The 25,412-nt window shown below is 40.6% G+C and overlaps 2 protein-coding genes across 10 annotated transcripts in view; one reads left to right on the plus strand and one right to left on the minus strand.

Annotated features, from left to right (window-relative positions):
- The window catches only part of Cp (ceruloplasmin), a 61,817-nt gene extending 46,965 nt beyond the window's left edge, over window positions 1–14,852 (plus strand). Inside the window, exons 19-20 of the mRNA XM_008848041.3 lie at window positions 8,975–9,079; window positions 14,726–14,852. Coding sequence (XP_008846263.1) covers window positions 8,975–9,078 — 104 coding nt within the window. The 3' untranslated portion in view covers window position 9,079; window positions 14,726–14,852. The remainder of the gene's footprint in view (window positions 1–8,974; window positions 9,080–14,725) is intronic.
- The window catches only part of Hps3 (HPS3 biogenesis of lysosomal organelles complex 2 subunit 1), a 43,707-nt gene continuing 18,832 nt past the window's right edge, over window positions 538–25,412 (minus strand). For 3 of the 9 annotated variants that reach the window (XM_008848037.3, XM_008848034.3, XM_008848040.3), the window contains 11 exons: window positions 22,435–22,589; window positions 21,272–21,380; window positions 18,698–18,879; window positions 17,786–17,966; window positions 16,674–16,907; window positions 14,762–14,947; window positions 14,241–14,429; window positions 12,444–12,551; window positions 7,022–7,228; window positions 6,358–6,448; window positions 538–1,465 (listed from right to left, as the gene is read on the minus strand). In XM_008848037.3, the coding sequence (XP_008846259.1) occupies window positions 1,338–1,465; window positions 6,358–6,448; window positions 7,022–7,228; window positions 12,444–12,551; window positions 14,241–14,429; window positions 14,762–14,947; window positions 16,674–16,907; window positions 17,786–17,966; window positions 18,698–18,879; window positions 21,272–21,380; window positions 22,435–22,589 (1,770 nt within the window). In that variant the 3' untranslated portion in view covers window positions 538–1,337. Of the gene's footprint in view, window positions 1,466–6,357; window positions 6,453–7,021; window positions 7,229–7,941; window positions 8,571–12,443; window positions 12,552–14,240; window positions 14,430–14,761; window positions 14,948–16,673; window positions 16,908–17,785; window positions 17,967–18,697; window positions 18,880–21,271; window positions 21,381–22,434; window positions 22,590–25,412 lie in introns of those variants that run through there. The other 6 variants (XR_607774.3, XM_008848036.3, XR_607775.3 and 3 more) reach the window with 6 other exon arrangements.

Below are 25,412 nucleotides of genomic sequence, written 5' to 3' on the forward strand. Positions count from 1 at the left end.
AAAAAAAATCACCCCATGCCGTCCTGGGTGGTCTTCACAGGATCTCTATTAAAAAAAATGACCCCATGCCGTCCTGGTTGGTCTTCACAGGATCTCTATTAAAAAAAAATGACCCCATGCCGTCCTGGGTGGTCTTCACAGGATCTCTATTAAAGTTCATTGAACTGTCTCTAGCTCTTGCCTCCTCCTCCGTACCTCTAATGGGCTACTCACATCATTCCCAACAAGCCACTGGGCATGGGGGTGCCAGAGTGCAGAAGAGGAAGAAAAATAAAGACGGCAAGCTGAGCTTTGTTGAAACCCAAAAGGAGTCAAAACGCTGCTGTCTGGATCCAGAGAAAGGCAGAGTCCAACAAGCACTATCAAATCTTGGCAAAAATAAAATTAAGATAATAAAATAATAAGAACTGCCAGTAAGAGAAGGACTTCAGACACTACCAAATAGAAGCTTTGCCTTAACAGGACTCGATGGACTCCATCAATGAGCTGCAGTGAGACTCTACAATCTTGAATAAAAGGTTACTCAAAAGACAGATCTGAATATCAGATAGAATTTTTTATTTTCACATATATTCTCGTTGAAAGAGTAATAGTATGTACATATAAATAAAAATAGAAACAAGGCTTTGGCTGAAAAGATGTGCACTCAACAGGTCACGTTCACAGCTGGACAAGAAGCCACTTTGTAAACTTCCATTCCTTTCATTCAGAGAAAAACACAGCTTTAAAAGTAACTAGAAAACCAAGGATGCAATCTTTTACTGTGGTGAAACTAAAATAACAGTAACCCAATAGGAAAATCTGTAAAAATCAAGATGACAAAACATTTGACCACTTAAGAGTATCAGTCAAACACACTTGCAATGTGTTTCCTTTAAGTGATTCTGCGGTGTGAAAGATTGTCATGAATGACATTGTCATTGGAATGAAATGTGGATCCTCAAAAAAAAAAGTCAGTCTCCACCTCTAAAAACGACATGGCTTTTTAGCCAGGCACGGTGCACACCTAGAATACTTGGGAGGAACACCGTGAGTCTGAGGGCAGGAAGAGCTTCACAGTGAGCTCTAGGCGAACATAGTCTACAGACCAAAAACCCAAAGAACAAGAAGAGAATTTACGGCTTCTTTGAAGAATTCTTAGGTCTTAAAGCTTTATATTCTGGACAATTAAATTTGGGTTTTAAATTAGGAAGTTAATAGCTACAATTACATGGTAAGGTAAGCGTCCTTAAAGCATCCGTAATACACATAATACAAAAATCCTTTGTGTGTATTTCTATCAGACGTGGAGTAGTGAAAAGTTCAGTCTCTCGTGCTACTGTTTTGCAAATGATACTTCAAGTCAACGGTTTCTTCCGACTGCAGTAGAGAAGGTAGGGCAAGAAAAACGCTGCAGTGCCGTCTTCCGGGAGGACATTCAAGAAATCCTTCAGGTCCAGTTCCACAGCAACAACGGACAAGGTTTCTGTTGGTGGGAAAGAGTATCTGAGTTAGAACTAAAAGCTGTTTTCATCCAATTTTCCTCTTATTGATTCAGAGCTACTTCAAGTAACAGGATGTTATAATTACAAAGATAAAAATTGTCTCAAATCCACATATTAAGCTCATGATTTCACAACTTCTTAATTTAGGCCTTCTAGAGTCCTTTCAAGTGTATTTTAATTTGATCCCCTGAGATTTGGAGTTACTGCTTCACTGCCAGATTGCTACATTATTTTTCAATCAATTTCTACTATTTTCTAAAGAAAAATACAATCACTCGAATACTGCTTGAATGTTAGGGCTGTAGTCAGATAATACATAACGCTTGTTTGCTAGAACGGGAATAGAGTTATCTAGTAGAAACCTTTTTCCCAAATAGGTTCCGAGCTATAATGAGAATGTCATATTAATAAGCACAAATCTCTTATATGCCTTTTCTTCTATTAGCAGAGTAGAGTGCTCTAGTAAACATTTTCAATATTAAGGAATTTATTAGTTAGGGATATATTTAGTAACAGAGCCATTATCTTGTATATGTAATTTCCTGGGTTCACTCACCAGCACCAAGGAAAAAAAAAGGGGGGGAGGGATTTACCAAACATTTTTGTAAAGAAAATGATGTAATTTTATGTTTCTACTACTTCTAAGTAAATAAATGCTGCCCTCTCCTAGCAACAATGTCTTCAGAGGGCTGAGTAGATAGCCCAGTTGGTGAAGTGTTTGCCACATAAGCATGAAGACCTGAGTTTAATCCCCAGTACCATGTAAAAAAGCCAGGCCTATAATCCCAGCTCTAGGAAGGTGGAGAGGGGTGGATCCCTGTAGCTCAATGGTCAGCCAACTTAGCCTAACTGCTGAGCCCAAGATCCTAGTCAGAGATTCCGTCTCAAAAATCAAAGTGGACCATGCCTGAGGAATAATACCCAAGACTGACCTCTGGCTTCCACAATCACACATGCCCAAGTGTGCACCACAACCCTCACAAAAACAAATGAATAAAAAGTAACGGTGTCTTCATGACATTGTTCGTTCCTAGGAAAACATTCTTCTTCCATGTCTACCCATGCTTCAGTGTCGCCCTGTGTGATCCTTAAACATCTGCAGAGCTAATGTAATATAAAACCCACCCAAAGTCACCTGTTCAATATTCAGCAGTCTAAATCATCCTTTACACAAAGGCATGACCTGTCCTTGTCACTAAAATGTTAATGAATTCAGCAGCAGTGACATATGGGAAGGATTTCTTGTTCTAGAATCAGATATAGCCAAGAAGGGATCAAGACTCTTCAGCCCACATGCTGAGTGATTTTAAGAAAGCTCCCTAACCTCCAAGTCCTCGTTCCCTCAACTATAATGTGGTGGTGCCATCAGCTAGCTTGTGAGAATTGAAACAGGAGGTGTGTCTGACACAGAAGATGACAAAATAAATAGAAACCGCTAGCAGTTTGCCAAACCCACATGAAACACATGAATTAATGTTTTCCTATCACACCAGTTCAGTTCTCTAAATGTGGAGCTTATAAGCAGTAACCTAGATACAGTGACTTTTACTCAGTCAGTACCGAGCAGCTAGAGTCAATAAAGATCTCACCACTGTGCGTGTCTTCTCTGCTCCTACCAGCTGAGGACCTAATATAAATGAGAACTCCAAGAATACGGTCAAAACCTGAAATCTGCACATTACCTTAAAAGCTGGGCACAACTTCTCATTTAGTTTTTCCTAAATCTTTCTGTTTTCATTTATTTAATTCAAGCCTCATCCCAAAGAAGATATACCAATAGGTTTCATGCCTGGTTCAGCTGGGGAAATTGAAGCTAAGAAAAGATTAAAATGGGCTTGGGGGACCTAGTAAGATGGCTCGGGGGTAAAGGTGTGTGCTACCTCAACCTGACCACCTGAGTTTGCTCCACAGAACCCACATAAAGGTAGACGGAGAGAACCAACTCCACCAAGCTGTCCTCTGACCTCCACATGTACACCATCATGCATGTGAACACATGTGCACACACAAACAAAATAATAAATCGATTAACAACTAACTAACTAACTAACCAACCAAATAAATAAATAAATAAATAAATAAATAAATAAATAAAATGGAGGCTGGGGAGATGGCTCAGTGGGAAAAGCACTTGCTATGCAAAGAAGAAGACTGGAGTTTGAAGCCTCAGGACCCATACAAATCCAGATAGTCATAGTGGCTCACCTGTAGTCCCAGTGTGCAAACGGCCAGAAACGGAATTTCCAGAGCAAGCTGGCTAGCCAGCCTAGCCAAAACAGTGAGCTCTGGGTGCAGAGACAGACCCTGCCTCAATCTATAAGATGGAGAGTGATCAAGGAAGATACCTGATATCAACTTCATAGCACACATACCCAAACGTGTTCACACACATGCAAATATACATATGCTGATGCAGGTACACCACACACATACAACACATACATGCACCAGAAAGATAAGAGTGATGTGCTTTATCCTACTCACTAGATACCCAAATCTATGAGTTATCCAAGAATGTCTAGCTATGGGCAAACCTGTATGTTTAAAATCTCCCAGCGTGTCTACAATGCATTCATCAACTGTTAAAAATAGTTATTTTTACTGTCTGAAGTTCAAATGACTTTTAAAACCTTATTTTTGGAATCTATTACAATATTAGATTAAAAAATAAATAAAAGCAGTTCATTGTTTCAAAATCATTAACAAGTCCTTCCTTAAACAAGCCAACCCACTCATTTCAATTTGAATGGCCCTGCCTTGATGTAGTGGTCCTCAACTCAGCTAATTCTGTCCTCTAGGGAACATCTGGCAACATCTGGAGATACCTGTATAAGTCATCGCGGGGTGGTGGTGCTGGCATCCAGCAGGTAGAAATCAGAGATGCTGATTAACATCCTTAATTGAATGGGAAGGAACCCTTCCCTGCACAGATAATTTTCCAAACCCCAAAGCAACAATTTTGGGTGAAACTGCATTAGAAAGATAAAAAATCTCCAACTTCCTAAATGTGTCATGTAAGTTCCTGACCTCCATCTTCAACCTAATCTTGTAATTTTATCCAACATTTTCCTCTAGAATTCAGTCCTGAACTTCTCAGCAGTCTAACGATGTTTTTAAAACTGGCTTGTTCCAGATCACTCAGTACATGTCAGGCATAGAACTCAGTTCCAAATCCCCAGCCTCTAATCCCCGGTTCTTCTCAGTGTCCTAATGTCAGCAGGATGACCTCAGAGAAGTGGAACTGAAGTTCTTCATTTCTTTCCTTCCCATCAGTAAATAGCTACAGACTGTTTCCTGTGGGAGCACAGCGCTGATGCGGGCACACTGTGAAAAGGAACAAAACTCTATGTCCGCCTTTGAACTATTACAGTCTAAAACCAGGAACTCAGCATTTCAGCCACACACATACATCCATGTGTGCACGCACACAAGCATGTTCTGAAAGTAACAGAAAGTGGAACATTTAGAGAAATAATGATGAATAGGGTAGGGGCAGATGGATGTGGATGCCAGTCAAGGGCTGAAAGAAGGCTGGGGAGATGGCTCAATGGATTAAGGGACCTATCACCGACTCTGAAGATTTAAGATCCCTGGGACAAACACAATGGAAGGAAAGAGCCAACTCCCCAAAGTAGCTCTCTGACTTCCATGTGCACATGCATGTGAGTGCATGCAGGCATGTGTGTGCGTATACACACATGCACTAAATAAATGAATGAGTAAATGTAAATAAAAATTATGAAAAGGATGAAGAGTCTTTTGATTGCATAATGACACTGCTGAGATGTGAAGAGGGGATGTCTGTCAGGGAGAGGGATCCCCAAACACCAACATCATGATAAATTGTAAGATAAACTTGAGTCAAGTGCTGTGGCAACCAAACACCTCCCATGTCCATCTTCTGAAAACAGAAAGCACTCAGGAAGTGGATCAGGGAGGACAGAGTTATTAGAAAGTCACCTCTTTCTTGTCCTCATCAGAAACATAAAATTTTAAGTGGGATATTCAGAAAAACAACTTCCAAAAGTCATTAGATCTGCCTAACATTTAAAAATCTATTACCTCAACTGGAAGACATACATTCAACACAATCAACTTTAAAGATATTACGTGGGGCCAGTGAGATAGCTTGGCAAGTAAAGGCACTTGCCGCTAAGTCAGACGACCCAGAGTTCAATCCCCAAAACCCATTCCATGGAAGGACAGACTGTAAGTTGTCCTCTGACGTCCACACATGTACTGTGGCACACTCAAATCCCTCCTTCCCAAAATACATCATAAAAGGCAGAGGCAGGCAGATCTGTGTGAATTCAAGGCCAGCCTGGTCTACATAGTGAGTTGCAGGACAGTGAATGCTATATAATGAGACCCTATTTCAAAAAACAAAACCAACCAAACAAACAAACAAAAAAACCCCAAAAACCCCCAAAACAACCCAAAAAACAAAAAACACAACCCATCAAAACCCAAAATAAAACAAAAAAAAAAATCTCACCTGTATAATTTACACATTCAGGTTTTAAATCCTTGAAGAACTTGTCATTCTTTGATACTTACAGTACATTTAATAATCTTCCCACATGAAGTAAATTTAAAAGTAAATTTAAATTTAATAGTCCAAATTTCTAAAATAGTGGGACTATGAGTTTCCGTGGATAATTTGTTAAAAGTCTGAAAATGTTAATTCAGAACACGAGAGACAGATGAGCAGCAAATGTAACAAAGGCTTATGAAAGCAGGACAACTCTTCCAACAGTCCCTAGGCCCCTTCACCTCGCTTGACATCATGAAAAAACAAACAAAGAATACTAGAGATACAAAGGCCTTGTCAAATAAATTAAAGTTTAGAGCCATCTAGAAAAGAGAATTTTACCTTTTAATGATGACAGGTAAAGCTGACGTTTTTCTCCCCCACACTTCATCTTCTCACACAGTTCGGGTAGTAGTTTTTTCCACCACAGAATCTAGCTTGGGAAAAAGCGAATACATTTTAGTTTGAAGCATCTTATGCTCAGATTTCCAATGAGGACGAGAAGACTGTGCAGGAAAGCACAGGCGGTAAAAAATCTAGCATTTGGTTGAGGCAGCATTTTGTTATGACAGAAATTCTACCAGCAGCTGGGCTTCTGCTTAAACGGGAATGAAAGTGAGGTTGTAGCTTGAAGTGTGCATGGCTGTTTTCAAGGAGAAACATGGCTATGTCCTCTTATTATTGTGACTGGCAATGAAGAAAAGAAAACTCACTACAAACTAAAAGTCTTCTAATTTTAAAATTAAAGACCATACTACAAAAAAAATATTTCTTCACCATACATTATTCCCCACCTTCAACTAAGTGCCCACTTCCTCTGCAAACAAAAGCTTTTAAATGAGCTACATCATCCTATGCATTTCAATAGCATTTATAAGTACTTAAAAGGTCTAGCATTAAGCATCTACGTTCTTTGGACACACAGCCCTATAAAGATAGATGAATGTAAATACATCTCATTTTGCAGACAAGATCACCAAATCTTGGAATCACAGATCAGGCATACCCGGTTCTCTTCTTTCAGCTGGTGATTAGCATAAGGAATGAGGGCCTCGGGGCACCGCTCTAACAGTGTGTCTATGCACTGTTCATACTCCTTCAGGCGTGTGCGACACAGAACGTGAACACTGAGGCCGGCAGCGGTGTCTTCTGAGAGTGGCTCCAAGAATGGAGTAATGGAAGCTATGTCAAATGAAGGACCACATATGAGAGACTATGAACAGAAAAGTGAAATGTTATGGAATGAGGCGTCCAAAGAACCGAAAACCACACAGAGCACACAGCTTTTTTCAAAAAGATGGAACTTCATTTGCCAAAAGTGCAGGGAAAATGCAATTTTAGAACCCATGAATATGGTCTTTATTTAATAAGTCTAAGTGGATAGAAGTATTAAATAATCTTAAATCCACCTGTAGTTTAAAGATATAAAGATATATATATATATATATTTAATTCAAAACAATCATTTTAAATAACATTTTACTTGCTTTGGGTAAATTAAAACTTTAGGACTCTAACCTAAGGAAATAATCAGCATGTGTGCAAAGATTTATGCCCAATAATGTTCAGCACAAGAGGAGTATTCCTAACACTGAAAGATCATAAGTGATCTAAATGTTCAACAGTAAGGGATGAGATCAATTTTGGTATAGCCATAGTCGAATGTTATGCAATCACTAGCTAAGGAGAAAATAATCATGACAAAATGAATTAAAACATCTCAATATAAAATTATATTCAGAGCATGTCCAATTTTATAAAAACCATGCAAGTGTACATGTATATTCACTTATCTCTAGAGGAGGGCCGGCAATTTGGAACAGAGATTAGCTCACTGAATGGGAGGACAAAGCCCCCTTTTAGTTTTCTTTTTACATTTCCCTGTCTTTTCCAAATTTTCAGAGAGAGAGAGAGAGAGAGAGAGAGAGAGAGAGAGTGTGTGTGTGTGTGTGTGTGTGTGTGTGTGTGTGTGTCCTGGTTAGCATTAACTGTCATCTTGACACAGACTAGAATCACCTGAAGGAAAAAAAGGTCTCAAGGAGTAATTTCCTTTATCAGGTCCATCTGTGGGTTTGTCTATGAGAGACTGTCTTGCCTTAATTGATGGAGAAGGGCCCAGTCCACGGTGGGCAACACCATTCTCTGGACAGGTGGTCCTGGGCTGTATAAGAAAGTGAGGTATGCATGAGCCTGTGGGTGAACCAGCAAGCAGCATCCTCCATGGTTTCTGCTGTGCTTCCTTGGCTGTGCGTGAGCTCCCCAATCAGAGGTAATGCTGCCTGGACTAGCAAGCAGGTCTGCCTTCAGGCTCCTGCTTGAGGTCCTGCCCTGGCTTCTTTCAGTGATGGACTGTGACATGGAAGTGTAAACCAAATAAACCCTCTCTTCCGCTAAGTTGCTTTTGGTCATGATGTTTGTCATAATAACAGAGATCAAACTAGTACAATAACCAAAAATAAAATTTAACATAAAAAATAAAAAGTGATCATGGGCTGGTGAGATGACTCAGTAGAGAAGGGCGGTTGCCATCAGGCTTGATAACTTGAGTTCAATCCCTATGATGGAAGGAGAGAACCAACCCTTACAAATTTTCTTCTGACCTCCACACATGTACTTTGGCACGCATGCATACACACACACACACACACATACACACACACACACACACACATACACAAACACACACACTTGCACACATGCATGCACAAATAAATACAATTTACAAATTTGAGAAAGTGATCACTTAGAACCTGGTCATTTGTATCAATACCACTTGTCCCAAGCTGAATGACAGTGCACAGGTTATTACTTCAATATCTATAAATTTACTAGTATTTTCCATTTAAACACTATAGCATTTTCAATTCTATCATCAAAATAATCTCCATTTTCCTACTCCTGTAAGAGCTATCTATAGTCATGCCCTAATTTCCTTCCCTGTATCTTTTTTTGGCTACAGCATCTTTTCAGAGTTACAGGAGGCGATGGAACATCAACTATATACTTTCAATCAGCATGGTTATTTTATTCCAAATATCTACAGAGGAATGGTCAGGAAAGTAAGGTTGGTCTCTTTTCTTATCTCAAGCTTAATAATGTATTTACTTGAGTAATTTCCTGATGATCAAGTAGAAAAGATAAAGTCAGATTCTCTCACTCATAACATCTCTCATCATGAAAGAAAGCACGGATTACTTGTTTACTCAGCCCTTGATTAGACAGGATAAAGGCTGGGGCAGGAAGAAGAAGCAAAAGCATGGGTGTCAACCACAGGTAAAACCAAACTAGTCAAAACTGAGTACGAAATGGAGTACACGGTTAAGTAACACTACACAACACTTAGACAGTTATCAGATCAAAGCCCTGTAAACCCAGCACACAAGAGGTAAAGCCAGGGGCTGGAGAGATGGCTCAGTGGCTAAGAGCACTGGCTGCTCTTGCAGAGGACCTGGGTTTGATTTTCAGCACCCATATGGCATTGTGTGCACATGGTACACTTACATACATACAGGCAAAACACTCATATACATAAAATTAAAAAAAAAACAGAAGGTGAAGTCTTGAGGATCCCAAACTCGATGGCAGTGTAAGCTATATAGTGAATTCCTAGCAGCCTGGCTATATAGTAAGACACGGTCAAAAAGAAAAGGAAAAAGCAACACTGAACAAAGCGTGACGGGAGTAAAAACGGCCCAAAGATTCTTACTACTCTGTAAAGCACTGTCGTGTTGTCTACCTTAAAGTTCTCCATTTGTTTTCAATAGTGGAAGTTGACTCTCTCCACCCTTAACAGTTGCATTATTTGTTCCTTTCTCCAACCAAGACCCCTCTCTCCCACTCTGATTCTGCAGGGATACAATCCACAGGTTTCTCTACTTACACCTGCCAGGGCACATGGGAGGAGAACCAGGACAACACCAGCAAAGAGTAAGACCTTTACTGGTTATTGTGTTCTCTCAAACAGTAGCTCTTCAACACAGCCATGATTTATAACTTTCTATCTTAACTGCTGCACATATTCTTACAGTGACTGAGGACCAACACACCACAACCATGGAGATGGGAAGAGAACCACAGTTTTGCAAACGTTCTCACATGATTCTAAACCTCCCAACACTTAAAAGTGGGAACCAAAGAAATTTGGGGTTTTTTTTTGTTGTTGTTTTTGAGACAGGGTCTCCCTGTAGCCCTAGCTGGCCTGGAGCTATTTAGAGCAGGCTGGCCTCACTCTTACAAAGATTTGCCTGCCTCTGCCTCCTGAGTGGTACCAGGTTTGGATGGTTATTTTATGTATTTTTAAGTGATTTTATTTATTATTTTTATTTTATGTATATGAACTGCACCTATGTTGTACAATGCCTGGGGAAGTCAGAAGAGGGCGTTGGATTCCCCTGGAACTAGAGTTATGGACAGTTGTTAGCCACCATGTGGGTGCTGGGAATTGAACCCAGGTCCTCCAGAAAAGCAGCCAGTGCTCTTAACCACTGAGCCATCTCTCTAGCACTGTTTTATTTTCTTAATGACCAAGACTATATAGCCTCAGGTAACCTTTAGAAAGAAGTTTAAGTAGGAAAAAAATTTAGAAAGGTTTAGTCAGACAATATTTCAAACCAAAATAGCAAAAACTGCCATTAAAAAAGCCTTTTAAGATACTTTAAAAGGATTTTCATTGATCATTGAATTATAATTTTGGGACAGTGATTATAAATGTACTTTGAAGCTTTACCAGTAGAAATTTAATAGCAATTATTACAAGTTTAATTTTAAATACAACATTTCTGTATGTGTTTTGGGAGCACAAGGCCTAATGCTGTCTACCACATTTACACCTCACACCCAAATAATATTCATAAAACATCTAGTCAGGCATAGTGGCATGTGTCTTTAATCCTAGCACTTGGGAGGCAGAGGTGGGTGGATCTCTATGAGATTGAGGCCAGCCTGGTCTATATAGCAAATTCCAGGCCAGCTGGGGTCACAGGGAGACCCTGTCTCAAAACAACAACAACAAAACAAAATGTATCCTATCCTAAGCTAACCTCAGAAGTGTCAGCACTTAAGGACACTAGAGATAAGAGATAAGGAGAGAATCTTCTTTGATGGTATCTTGTTGTGGTTAATTAATGAACTAGCTTATCGATTTTTGAGACAATGTCTTTCTGTATAGACCAGGCTAGACTTGCAATTCATCGTCCTTTAATCTCAGCCTTCGAAATGCTAGAATTATAGACATGCACCAGCATGTCCAATTCTTTTTAAAGATTTTTAAAACAGGAAGGTAGCCAACACATGTCTGGAGCCTGAGTCTAAACAATCCGGCTCCTTGAACTCCCCCAGCCCAGCCCCAGTTTGGGAACTGGTTCTGTAATCAATATAACCACACTTAGACCAAATCCCAAAGTTTCAATCAGGAACCACACACTCAAAAGCTTAATGGGGCTAAGCAGAGGGAAAATACATGAAGGCAGCTGGGTATAAGGAAAACAGACATGAGACCCTCAGCATCTGGGTCAGAAGTCATGGGGTTGAAGGTGGTGCAAAGAGACAGGCTGTGCCCCGCTGAGACAGGAGCTAGGGTCAGCTCTGTCGGAATCAGTGGAGGGCCTACGGGCCTAGTATGCCTGGCTCTTTCAAGAGTATCTTCAAACTCAGAATTCTTAATATGAAATAATTTTTCTATATTGCCAGCTACAGTGGGCAGATCAAACAAAATAAATGCGAGCATTAAATTTGGTCCTTGGGTCAATGAACCATATTAAATGAGTTGTACATTTAGCCCAACCTGACCCAGCAAGTCAAATGCAGTGTTTCTCTCTTCTAGTGGAAATGGTTATAGTCAGAACTTTTACAAGATAATCTAACTTCTCAAATTGTGTCCCACTACTTTTTTTTTTTTCTCTTCAGGAATCAGATAAATTGGCTGCTTTGACTGAGAGCTAGCAGTGGTTGGCTTGAGTTAGAAGTCTAAATTATGTTAAGGTACATAAAGATTACATTCATAAAAATGCCACTACATATCCACACACTTTTATTTCACAAAAGTTTTGTAGGTCGTGAAAGTGAGGATAGCAGTCACAGTCCTTGAAGCTCGCCCATTTACTGCATTGACACCATCTCAGTCTTGGTGCCTAACCCACCAGCAGTCCCCAGCAGAAGCTGGAATTCCACCAAAGCTCTTAAGCATACCCAATTATAGATTTTTGCCCACATCTCTCCCCAAGTTACATTCTAAATTAAAATGACACTTGACGTGGTGGCACATGCCTTTAATCCCAGCACTTGGGAGGCAGGGGCAGGTGGATCTTTCTGAGTTCAAGGCCAGCCTGGTCTACATAGTGAGTTCAGGTCAGCTGGGACTACAGGGAGACCCTGTCTCAAAAAATTGTAATATACTGCATATTTAAGAGAAAAGAGGTATTTTTACTTACCTGCAGTTTCAAAAGGTCTTCTGTGTAATTTTTATCAGCTAAGGAATCAGATGATATCAAGACATGAACCCATGGGTAGATTAAGCCATAATGACTACAGGCATTTATCTGAAACATTAAAGAAATGCATCATAAGCAAAATATAATGGGAAAAATCCCAAACAACCCTCTTCATTCACAAAATGTGAATCATCATTGACCCTCTGCTGCACATCAGAATCAGATACACACTTTCCTAGGAAAAGGAAGTCTTTCCCGGGAAAGGCTGCAGGCTGTTGCTTCCACATCAAATAATCTGCAACAAATATTTCCATATATTATAAATATTCTAAAGAAGTGCCTCCAAGAAAAGAGACCGATAATTGCTTTTAAGATTATACTTCAAGAGAGTTAACAGTAATACTGCAAGTAATTTTTGCTTATACCATTATTTAGGTGGCAAAATATCTTTATCAGGTCTTGAGATAATTCTCAAGGAATCAAGTTTAATTCAAGAAACTGGTGGTCTCTCAGTTAATGTACATTAGCCATGGCGTTCACAGCAAAGAGACTGTAAGATGAAAACAGATGCTGCCTAGAACAGCCCCTGGGTGTGTGGCTGACAGGAAATGGAGACAACGTGGCAGCCTCCCTCCCATGGCCTTCCGAAATTCATCTCCCAGGGAAGCTGTAGGGGTCCCTTCTTACATGTTCTGTGTAAGAATCCTAGTGCAGACAAGTCTGTGATCTGGGGAAAGCCCCTTCCCACATGTTTTGACACTGCAACATAGCAATAAAAGGAATGCAAGGGTAATCTTTAAATTTGTATTTATTTGTATGTGCGCATGTCTGTGTGTATGGGCACACGTGTAACAGTACAGACGACAGTCAGAGGAAAACTTTTAAGAGTCCGATCTCTCCTTCCACCATGTGGGTCCAAGGGGTGGAACTCAGGTCCTTAGGCTTTGAAGCAAGTGCCTTTACATGCTGAGCCTTCTCAGCAGCCCTAGGGGCTAGTCTCAAGAATAGAAAAGTATGTAAAATGTTGATACTTGAGTCATAGGTAAGTTTTAGCCAAATTTGTATCTACAGTTTAAATATCTGGTAATAGAATACTAGGTCTGGTTCTAAGTCATTAAAAAGAAGAAGGTAGGGGCCAGGAAGAGTGACTCAGGAGGTAATGTGCTTACCTCACAAGCATAAGGACCTACACTCAATCCCCAGAAACCCATTAAAAAATGCCAGATGTGGTGGTAGGCATTTGCAATTCCAGTGCTAAGGAGGAAGAGATGGGGGGATCCCTGGGGCTCTCTGTGTAGCTAGTCTAGCTTAATTGGTAAACTCCTAGGCAAAGAGAGACCCCGTCTCAAGGGAGGTGAAGAGAGTTCCTGAGAACGATACCTGAGATAGTCCTCTGGCTTCTGTCTTCTACACACACATGCATGTGCATCTGTACATACACAAATACGCATACACACACCCATTTATAAATAAGGTAAAACTGGGGCTGGAGCGATGGCTCAGCGGCTAAGAGCACTGGCTGCCCTTGCAGAGGACCTGGGTTCCGTTCATAGCACCCACATGGCAGCTCACAACCAGCTGTAACTCCAGTTTCAAGGGGACCCAAAGCCCTCTTCTGGCCTCTTTGGACATTGCATGCATGGGTACACTTATATACACGCAGACAAAACACTCATACACACAAAATAAAACTAAGTAAAATAAAAAATTTTTCAGAAGAAGAAAATTAAAAATAAAAGCACGAATGTAGACTATTCGGTGAACATCTGCATTTAAGGTGCTACTCCATTATCTTACCAAATCCTCTGCTGTTCTCAATGGTGTGGTGTCAGGAGACTGCCTCTTAGATAATCTGCAGATGTACTGAGACGTGAGCTTGAAGCACAGTTCCTGAAGGACCACATTTGGGAGACGGGCTACAAGTTGAGCTTCCCAGAGGTCTATCAAGAGCTGAGGAATTATATCTTCATCCTTACCACAGAGCACCTTGAAAACAGTATATATAAAACAAATGCAACACCCATCAAGTTACAGCAGAGGGATCACTCCACTATGTGGACCATGCAATTAATATTTTTTACCACAGGCTTCACTTACATGTCAAAAAAAAGTTAAACATTTTTCTTAAGAAACAGATTCTAGGATGCATGAGTAGAATTTTCCAGAAATTTTCTTTTACTTTGTACTTTTATGTTATAAACTGATTATGTGGATCTGTCTTTTTGATAACAAATGAAAACTCACTTCTTTAATTTTGTCCCCTCCCTTTTGATTTCTATCAGGTCACTCAGCAAAATTACATTTTTAAATGGACAAACCTTAAAGAGAGAATCTGCTTCTTCAACTCCAATTTTATTGTTCTTCTGCAAGCCTAGGACTGAAGCCACAAGCAATCCAGGCTGAGCTCCCTTCAAGTGAACTGCAAGTTCAGTAGGAACAATCTGTCCTTTCCTCTGCTGAACTAGTAGCCGAGGTTCCAGGATGAAGCCACATACCAACTTCATCTTCAAATTGAAAGAGAAATTTAGAAGCGAAGTGTACGCTGCATTGAGATTACTCATCTCACATACACAGTCTAGTGAATTCATAATTTAGGCATAAGCTATAAACACTTTATCTCCAGTTTTTCATTAACTGTAAGAACAAGCTCTTATCCCAAGAAAGATATTATCAGTTTTCTTATATGAGTTATTAACATGTAACTAAACTTGAAGATGTTCAATATTTGTAGAAAGCTTTAGAGTAAAACCACTTACTATGATGAAAGAATATCCTGTCATTTCAAAATTATGGAAAGGAAATTCTTAGTTTTAGAACTCTACTCTTCAGAAGATTTCCTGATGTTGACTTGTTCTCATAACAAACCATGTCATCATACAGTGATAAAGCACTCCTGTTCTTCTTGTGTTAGAATACACAGTCAAACTGTGGGCATTTGACCAGGCAGGCAATGAAAACAATAAGGGACAGGCTCTGAGGTCAGCTGGACTGGCTCAATTCTGAGCAACTGTGCAGTCATAGACCAGTTATTTCAGTCCTGCATCTTGAGTGTCTCATGTGTATAACAGCTGTAAGAACACTGACTTCAGCATCAAATGAGAATTAAAGGAAATAACGTATGCAAGCATCTTAAAAGTGGCCTCGGATATAAATGCTCAAATAACATTATCTCTATTATTTTTCCTTGTGACTAATGTCTTTGGCTTCTGCCCCTAGATGACCCCTCTCCCAAAAGAAAGTCTTTCCCACTTTGATGTACCATTTAAATATCCTCTACTCCATGAAGTCACTTGTGATTTTCTGAGTGGAGGGAATTTTGTACCTACCAGACCCCTAAAGCTTACAGTTTATATCCTTCTTGAAAACCCTAGCCCCCTAGACCAGGCCAGCCTCGATCTCAGAGAGATCCACCTGCCTCTGTGTTCTGATTTGTTTCTCCATTGCTGTGACAAAACACTCTGACCAATGCCAACTTGGGGAGGAGAGGGTTTACTTGTCTCACATCTCCTGGGTCACAGTTCATCAGGGAGCACAAGGTAGGAATTCAGGGCAGGAACCTGGAGGCAGGAGCTGGAGCCATGGAAGCATGCTGCTTACTGACTTGCTCCCATAGCCCGTGCTCAATCTGCTTTCTTATACAACACAGGACCACTTGCCCAGGGGTGGCACCACCCACAGTGGGCTGGGCCCTCCCACATCACTCAATAATCAAGAAGATGCCCCACAGACATGGCCATAGGCCAGTCCAATGGAGGAAATTCCCCAATTGAGGCTCCCTCCACCCAGATGTGTCAAGTTGACACTAAAGCTATCCAGCTCACTCTGTTCCCGAGGGCTGGGATTAAAGGCATGCATTACCACCCCCGGCCTTCCTGCTATTCTTAAAACACATCACTCTCTTCTGCTTTGAGAAGAGTGAACGTCTTTCATACCCGGTCATAATGTCGGCTTTGGATACAACTTGTACATTCTTCAATACCAAACATAATGTTAATTATACAAGGCACTAAGAGGAAAGATCTTTGAATGTCCACTGCTGATATTTATCAACCTTATTTCTTCTTTCATTTGCCACATCCAATGTCTCATTTAGATCATTTCCCATCTAATTTTGTCTGCCATCTGTTGCAACTAGGAAACTATACGCTACAAAGAAGCCAAAAGAAAGCTAAATACCTGGGGACCTCCTACGCTTTCAGACTGCTGTTAGCACCAGGCAGGGTACTATACCTCTGAATAGCTTTTCACTTCATTTCTGTACATGTCAAGGTCTCCCATTTTCAAAGCAACTGATGCCTTGGTCAAGGTTACTAAGATCGAGGAAAATCCAGAAGTATCCAGCTTCCTTAAATAGTGCAAAGCAGTTAAAGGATCAATGTTCTTCATAGACGGACTACAGAGAATATGGGGAAGTTGCTTCGGTTCCGTCACGTGAAATATCTGAACCACTTTTGCTGCTAATTCCTTTGAGGAATAGGAACAAAGAATAAAAGGTTAACCAACAGAAAGCAATAAAATCAGAAAAAAGAATGCATATGTACACTAAGCCAATCAATAATAGGTTTTGACTGAGAACACAGAGTTCATGCAACTACGTGGGAGACAAGATGACCTGAACTGATCTGTCTACTGGATTATAATGAAGAAAGGCAATGACGAAGTATACCACGTTGGGACCAACATTTCTAATTCTAATAGTTCAGGAGAAAATAGTTTATGAAATTATGCTTAAAAGTATACAATTTAAAAACTACAACTTAGTTCAAAACATACCCAAGGATATAACTCATGAGAAATTTTATTTCCCTCAAAACCTCAAAGTATTTGGCATTACAATTTCCAAGTATTTTTAAAATGAAGAGGATTAAGAATAATCTTTAAAGATATCTTAAGGGGTCACTGGACCTTTAAGTGAAGGTTGAACACTTGAAAAATAGGGCAAATGGGGGCTTGGGGAAGACTGCACGATAAGGAAAGCAGGAGCCATATGTGTCACTTTAGGACAGATGCCACAGCACGGGGCGGGTCCTCCAACCACAACAGACCACAGCACGGGGCGGGTCCTCCAACCACAACAGACCACAGCACGGGGCGGGTCCTCCAACCACAACAGACCACAGCTCCCAGCTGAACACTGAGGAAACATGCAAAGAATCCTAAATTACTTTCCAAACTATAAATGCTAAGGACATTAATGAAGATAAGGACGTATTAATTTTTTAGAATGAATAACAAATCAGAAAATATTTGGAGCTTGAGATCTAAATACTATTACCTAAAACAAATTATTGAAATGAAAAGTTAAAAATAGTAGATATAACGCTATAGAAAACTATATTCACTTCACTTAATTCTTCATCCAGGTTTTCATAAAGTGAATGATTAATATAAAATGTCAATCCTCTCTCATATTTCCGTAATTCATTCTCTCCCGTCCAGTCCACACTGGACAAAACTTCAGCCAGAGACAAACCCGACATCTTGTAGTACGGCAGGGCGAGGTGGGAGTGCTGAGTGTCAAGTCTAAAGAAAAGGAGATTTAAAAGGCTTCAAATTTGCATTTTTTAAGTCAGCTACCTAAGATATAAAACATGCTTTCCAAAGGCAGAAACCTAAAAGTACTTTCCTCCTCACATCAGTAATGGGTATAAAGTCCTAAGGTGATTTCATGAAGTCATCCTAATTAACAGTTTCTTTTTTCCTGCTCATAATAAAAGTGGGGAAGCGATCACTCATTGAGTGAATCTTAACATTTTTGATATTTTTCTTAAATAATAGAAGTTATCATTAGGAAAGGTCTATTTTGTTCATTTATAATCATTCACATGGGTGAAGTAAGCCCAGGAAACTATCATATATAAAAAAATTTATAGACATTATTCTCAAAATAAAATCTCTATTTACCCTCACATGCCTTTCTGACATCATAAAAGCACTGACCACTAATATTAAAATCTCAGATTTCCCTGGTCATAGGCCCCCCAAATCTTTAAGTTAGGTGGTGGGAGAATCTTGAACTTCAGATTTACTGTTCGTCTAACAAACGGTGACACTTTCAGACAGTGGACAGGTCATATTCATCTTTGTATCTCTAAGTCTAGCACAGAACCTGGCACATAGTATGTATGCAATAAATGCTTGTGAAATAAATGCAAAAAGTAACCCAACTCCCTGTTCTCTCACTCACTATCAGAAATGGGAAGACTGGTAAGTACATGTCAAACTCTGTAAAAGCTTTAAGGGGCATCACCAACCTGCTGTAACAGTCTCCCAGGTGCCCACAGCTTTCTCTAAATGCTTCTAGAAGCTCTGCTTTCTCTCTAGGCTCCAGCTGACTGCCATCCATCAGGGCAGCTCTCACTAAAAGATGAGCCTCACTGAGAAGGTGGATGCAGCTCTGGGTTTTCACCGTCTTGTAGGTGTTACTATAGTCTACCTACAACAACAGACAAATCATAGCGCTGCTGAACAGACTGCTAGCCATCCCTCCTTTGAAAGAACTCCTATACATTTTGTTAATAAATTGAATATATAGGTATATTAAATGTGAAAACAAGTAAGTGGTTATATATCATTTGATAGGGCCTTAGCTAGGCGTTTTCTTTCTCCATAACCTATGGACCAGTTTAATATACACATGATTAAACTGAGATGGGACCCCATGAAATCCCCCCACCTATGTTAACCGGTTCTGTCACTATGCACAGGCCCTCCAGGACGACCATTCACTGGGGCAGCTTCTCTGTCATATCTAGAAAGCATTAAGGTCAATAGCTGTCTCGTCCCTCTGGCTTATACTCTTTCGGCCAACGACACCTAATTTTATAGCTCACGGTAGGCTCAGAAACAAACTAATCTCACAAGTTCAGCATGACTGCACTTTAGGAGTCAGAGCATCTAGATGAGAATGAGAGGTAGATGAAGCAAGACAGAAAGACAGGATGAAGTTGTTATAATTATCAATTTACAAATGTCAGAGAAGTCAGGCAATTCTTAACCATTTCAGCAAAATTAACATCGCCAGGGAGGAGCTAATGGTTATTACGTGTTTACAGATTCGATACACTACAGAAATGCAATGTCATTTATGCAGTCTTCTGGCTGAGAATGTATAAGCTGATACAATAGATACATGAAATTAAGAACATTCTTGGGGGGGTGGGGAGTAGAGGGAAAATTTATATTTTCCAAAAATGTCAATGCTATAGAATACAAAGGAAAGCTATAGAAGTAGTCTTGATTCAAGTAGACTAAAGAGATACGATACCTTAGCATATTACCTGGCCCCAGCCTGGACTGCTGGAAAAGCTATGAAACGTTCACTGAGTCAACAGACAAAGCTGGAAAGGATACAAAGCCTGGACTTGTGCCAACGTTAAATTTACTGAAGCATACGGCTAGATTGCGGCTATACAGAATATCTGATCATTAGAAAACACTCCAGTGTTCAGAGCCGAAAGCTATGATGCATGTAGCTTATCTTCGAAGAGATCAAGGGGGAAAACGGTGTGTGCTGAGAAAGTACCACAACTACAGGACTGGGGGGCAGGAGGGGAAACGCTGACCATGGTCAGCTGCATGAAGGATACACAAGTACGGGAAACTAGGATGGCATGCCCTAGGGTGAGATGAGCCTAAAACTTTTTAAGTCTGGGATGCTAAAGGGAGGGGCACTGAAAACAGCAGCTGCAAGACTAGGGGAGAAAAGTAGTCAGGTCAAAAGTTCAGGCTTCCTGCTCTGTGGGAAAGCATCTTGGTCAACAGCCCTCGGCTCATCTCCCTGTCCTGAACAAATAACTCAGCTATCACTAGCTAAGAGATTAGGCCAGGTTAAAGGTCTACTCCTGAGCTAAAAGCTAAAAGTTTACCATGTTTTTTCAGCCCTAAGAAAGAAAAACTGTGGCCAATAAATTACCAGACAGGCACTGGTAAACTTGAGTAAAAGCTTAAGTGTCCTGTTGGCACCAACTAAAAGGCTGTGTATCCCATTTCTTTGTGCCCCAAATTTTTGTAGTGACTGCCATACCCCATGTGACTGCCAGTTCCTTGTAATGTATAAAAACCATCTGAATTTTGTAATAAACAGCTTGTGTGAAGGAAAACGCATGTCCCAGAGTCGTTACTCTATTGCTGATCCAGCCTCTCTGCACCCCGATCCCCACCCCCTGAAGCCAGTAGGTCCCCTGCTGAGTAAGCAAACCTGAGTCCTGATATACAAGTTTTCCTTATTATTCTCATTCTTACACTTTTCTTCAAGCTTGACATTACTTCAAATAGTCAGAAATGAGTAGGAAGCTATCGCTCTCAGAACAGGGCTAGGCATGTCACTCCAGACCCTTCCCACGGGTTGCTGTTGTAGTGGCTGCCATGCCCAGGGACAAGATGCTATGCTTCAACAGAAGAAGAGTGAGATAGAAATAAATTCGATCATTTTTCAATGCATTTTATGGTTCTCTTGGCTAGGACTCAAAGTCAAGGCTTTTATGTTTACACTAGCTCAGTAATTCTCTTTGAAGGGTAAGTTTGAATAAGGAATATTAATTTTAGTGAAGGGAAATACTAGTCACTCCTCAATTTCTAGAAGCTGTGAAAACAAGGCAAAGAAAGATGTACACTTGGCTGTCGGAGCCTAGAGCTGCTTGTCTGTGGCATCCTGCACACATGAATGATTAGGATCTATTTCTTAGATTAGAAAGCAGGTTTGCTAAATGCAGTACAAGGGGCAGAGGGCTGGGAAGTAACAAGAATGCAGTCTGCCTAGAATCAATTCCAGTAATGATTTCACTCTTAAGTTTGTACAAATAAGAATCAGATGGCCGAAAAGGTACCATTTCTTTGTATAGTTGCACTGGTGAGATGGTGTTCACAATATACAAATTCCACCCAGCCTCAGCTACAGAAGGCATTTTGGTCTTAACACTGGTATCTTTTGTAGAACTAAAAAAGGATAAGAATTGTAAGACATGTTATTAGTAAATTGCAGTTCTAAATGGCAAATATTAGGTACTATAAAATAATACAACTGTGAAATCACTTTTATTTAGTATTTTGCTTGGTGATTAGCTATACATTTAGCATTTTCACAGATCATTAGTTCACATTATTACACAGGGGCAGAGAGCATTTGCTGGTTTATCCCACATTGACAAAGCAACTTGCCTGCAATTCTCCAATACTAAGCTCACCAACTAGGCAAGCAAACCCATCAGCTTTGAAAGCCTTCCTGCCCAGACCCTGTCCTGTATGTGGCTGTCATGAGACCAGCATGCCCTGTACCACAAACCTTAGCAGAAACAACACATAAAACAATCATACTGGGAAGATGTAGAAGACACTTAGGTCAGCTTAAAGTCCTATCTTACCTCTTGCTTTCCATGTGATGCATTTTCTTTAGTACAAATGCTTGACTTGATAGGACTCATCATGTATGACAGAATACATGAGGTCCAGTGTGGGGTTGGGAGGGCACAGATGGGGGAGGGGGTCTAAATTTGATTAAGAAGTGTTGTATGAAATGTACAAAAGCTCAAAATATTTTTTAATTAATTAAAACATAAAAACATATTTAGTATAAAATGCATATTAATAATTTTTTTACAATATCAGAAAATAAGCTTTGGATAAAAATGTAACTACTAAAAGGCCAAAGAGGAAAAGCAGTAAAAAGCTATGACTTGGCTCAGCACTACAGCCTCTGTCTGTCTCATTAATCACACAGAAAAGCACGTCCTTTAAATTCTCATCTTCAATACTGGCCGTTTTTATTGAAAGTATTTTATTATTCACTTCTTTTAAAAGTTCCACAGTCAACTGTATAGAACATTACAGCGATCATTAGACCTTCCTTATTTTCTCTGGGAAAAGAACACCATCGAAAAGTCTTCTTGCCATTCCAAGCTTCAATTTAAAAACTTTAAACTAAGACACACAAAAATATACCAGTTACACTTCATTCCAGAAACCGACAGAAATGTGTGGGGAAGGTGCTTACAGAAGCTTCCTCGGTGATTCTGTTCTCTCTGGAATGGCCTCGGGTTCTGCCTTGGTCAAAAGGATAATGTGGTTTTTAAAGTGACAAATGGCTTTCAAGCCTATGAAAAGCTGTATCCTTAAAACGCACACATCCATACTGACAGGTGGGCAAGCCTAATAAAGGAAAGATTACAAAGTTAGCCAAGGGGATGAATATAGGTGAACTTTTACTTTAAAAGTCAAGGCTGGGGATGCAGCTCAGTTGGCAGAGTGCACACAACTCAGAGTTCAATCCCCAGTACTGGATAAAACCAGTATAGTGGCTCATACCTGTCATCTCAGCAATCTGGAGGTGGAGAAATAAGGGTCAGAAGTTCAAGGTCATAGTCAGTTATACAGTGAGTTTGAGGCCAACCTGGGATGCAAGAGATCCTATCTCAAAAACACAAAGTCAGCCTGTTTATTTGATAAAAATCCCTTCTGGGGACTGGAGAGATGGCTCAGAGGATAAGAGCACTGGCTGCTCTTGCAGAGGACCTGGGTTCAATTCCCAGCACCCACAAGGGGGCTAACAACCATCCATAACTCCAGTTCCAGGGAATCTGATGCCCTCTACTGACCTCTATGGACATTGCATGGCATGGGTGCACTAACATACGTGTAGGCAATACATTTATACACATAAAATAAAAATAATAAAATTTAAAAATCCCTTCTGTTCCCCATCCCGTTTTAAAGAATAGCAACGTAAACATGTAACAGTCTATTTTATTTTTAAAAAGATTAGTTTATATGCGGCTGGAGGATGGTTTGGCAGTTAAGAGCGCTGGCTGCTCTTGTAGAGGACCCGGGTTCAGTTCCCAGCACACACATCAGTCCTAGGGGATCTGATGCCATCTTCTGATCTCCATGAGCACTGAATGGATGAGTGAACCATTCATACGTATGATAAAAATAAATAAAAAATTTAAAGATATATTTATTTATTATGTGTATGAATGTGTGCCTGAATGAGTTTAACTGCACCACAGAATTTAGACCTTTATGAGCCACCTGATATGTGTGCTGGGAGCTGAACCCAGATCCTCTGTAATAGTAGGCGCTCTTAAACCACCGAGCCATCGCTCAGCTCCACCAAGCATCTGTTTTGAAGCACTACTAGGTACTGTTGACTGCATAAGTGTAGACAGAATCTCATGGGTGGGGGAGCTCCTGCGCTAACTTCGACAGACCCCTCTGGAGAAGTCCTGGGCTAGACACCTACCACCCAGTAAAATCTCCACTGATAATGGGCTGGCTTGGAGTCAGGACTAAATGGAGTTCCAGCCAAAATCAGATACTATAAAGGGGTATACTGTGGCACATAGGGTGTATAAACTGGTTTCTTTGTGGATTATGTGCAGGAAATGCTTGCATGTTTGGATGGCATGACTGTCAGAACCTTTGGTGTAAACAAAGCCTGGGACAGCTAACAGCATGGGGCATGTCAGATAAACGGGAGGAAGTGGAATGCTGTTCCAGCCTGGGACCGTTAAGTTAAAGAGAATAGATAAGAAAGTTGATAGAAGAGAGAAACTCAGGAGCTCACCAAATAACTGACAGGCCTCTGCCTTTACCTCCATCAACACTTTTGTTTCTGAGGTCACTTTCATCATCCCTTTGGACAAAGATGAGAAAACACCTGCATCTTTATTTTCATTTATGCACACAGTTCAGTTGGCTTTGGACAGGGCAGAAGAGGCAGTCTTGGGACAGGGAAACAATGACTGCATACTGTTTGGATCAGATTCCGAGTCTGCAAGATCTTTTTCAGACGGTACAACTCCCAAAGCTTGAGTCGGCAAGTGGGCTAAGCGACTGTGTGCTCATTTGAATGGCACCTAGATTTCAGAACTGGTCAAGCAGCAGCAAAGGGGCGCCACGGGCGTGACCACCAGCACCCTTCCACACCTGTGTTGGTGCTAAGGCAGCATCCGCTATCAGCTGCAACCCTTTCCTCTTCCCTCTCCACTTCCCTGTTCCTTCCCCCTGGTGTTATGACTGCTGGAAAACACGGAGTTCTGTTCTATTTCAATGCAGATTTGTCTTTATTTATTTTAAAGCGGGATTAGCTCACTCTTCTGTAAGTCCCTGCACACTCTGACTTGTCTCATGTAAGCCCTTGTCTTCTTGGTAGGAAAGAAGGGACGGACAAAGAGCGAAGAATGGAAGATTTTTTCATCTCCGTCTTTCCACTTTTACTAGGAAAATAATCTTAATTTTACTTAATTTTTTATTTATTTATTTTCGGTCTTTTTGAGACAAGTCCCCCTGTAGCCCCAGCTGGTCTGAAAACTCACTATGTAGAGTAGCCTGGCCTCGATCTGAGAGTGGCCAGTCCCTTCCACCAGAGTGCTGGGGTTAAAGGTGTGCGCCACACCATCCAGCAAATCTTAAGTTTTAAGACGAGCTCTTACTTCAAAAGTCCATGTGGACCTCATAGGAAGACACAGAAAATCTGTGATTTTAGTTTTCTAAGCAGCTGAAAGCAAACACTAAGCCAGGCTAGCGTCATAAAACCATAGTCAGGCCATGGCTAAACAAAACACGCTGAGAACTGAAACCACCCTCCATAGAAGCTATCACTTACCAGAAACCCAGTGCAGTACTATGGTAAGAGACTCTCAGACACATGAGGCACCACACAAGGCACACATTAGGCTACCTTATTAATGCAGCCATCATTAACACTTTTATGGAAAAAAAGTGTATGGAAAAAAGATGCTAAAGTTTTCTTGTAGACCTAAACTAACATTTTATTTTTAATATTTTACTTATTATTTTTATTTTATGTGTATGTGTGCAAGTGCACCTGAGTCGTGCAATGCCCGGGAAGGTCAGAAGAAGGCATCAAATCCCCTAGAACTGGAGTTAGGACAGCTGTTAGCCGCCATGTGGGTGCTGGGAATGGAACTGGGGTCCTCTGCAAGCACAGTCAGTGCTCTTAACCACTGAGCC

This window comes from Nannospalax galili, unplaced genomic scaffold, assembly GCF_000622305.1.
Source record: "Nannospalax galili isolate Female #2095 unplaced genomic scaffold, S.galili_v1.0 scaffold423, whole genome shotgun sequence".
NCBI classification, from domain to species: Eukaryota; Metazoa; Chordata; class Mammalia; order Rodentia; family Spalacidae; genus Nannospalax; species Nannospalax galili.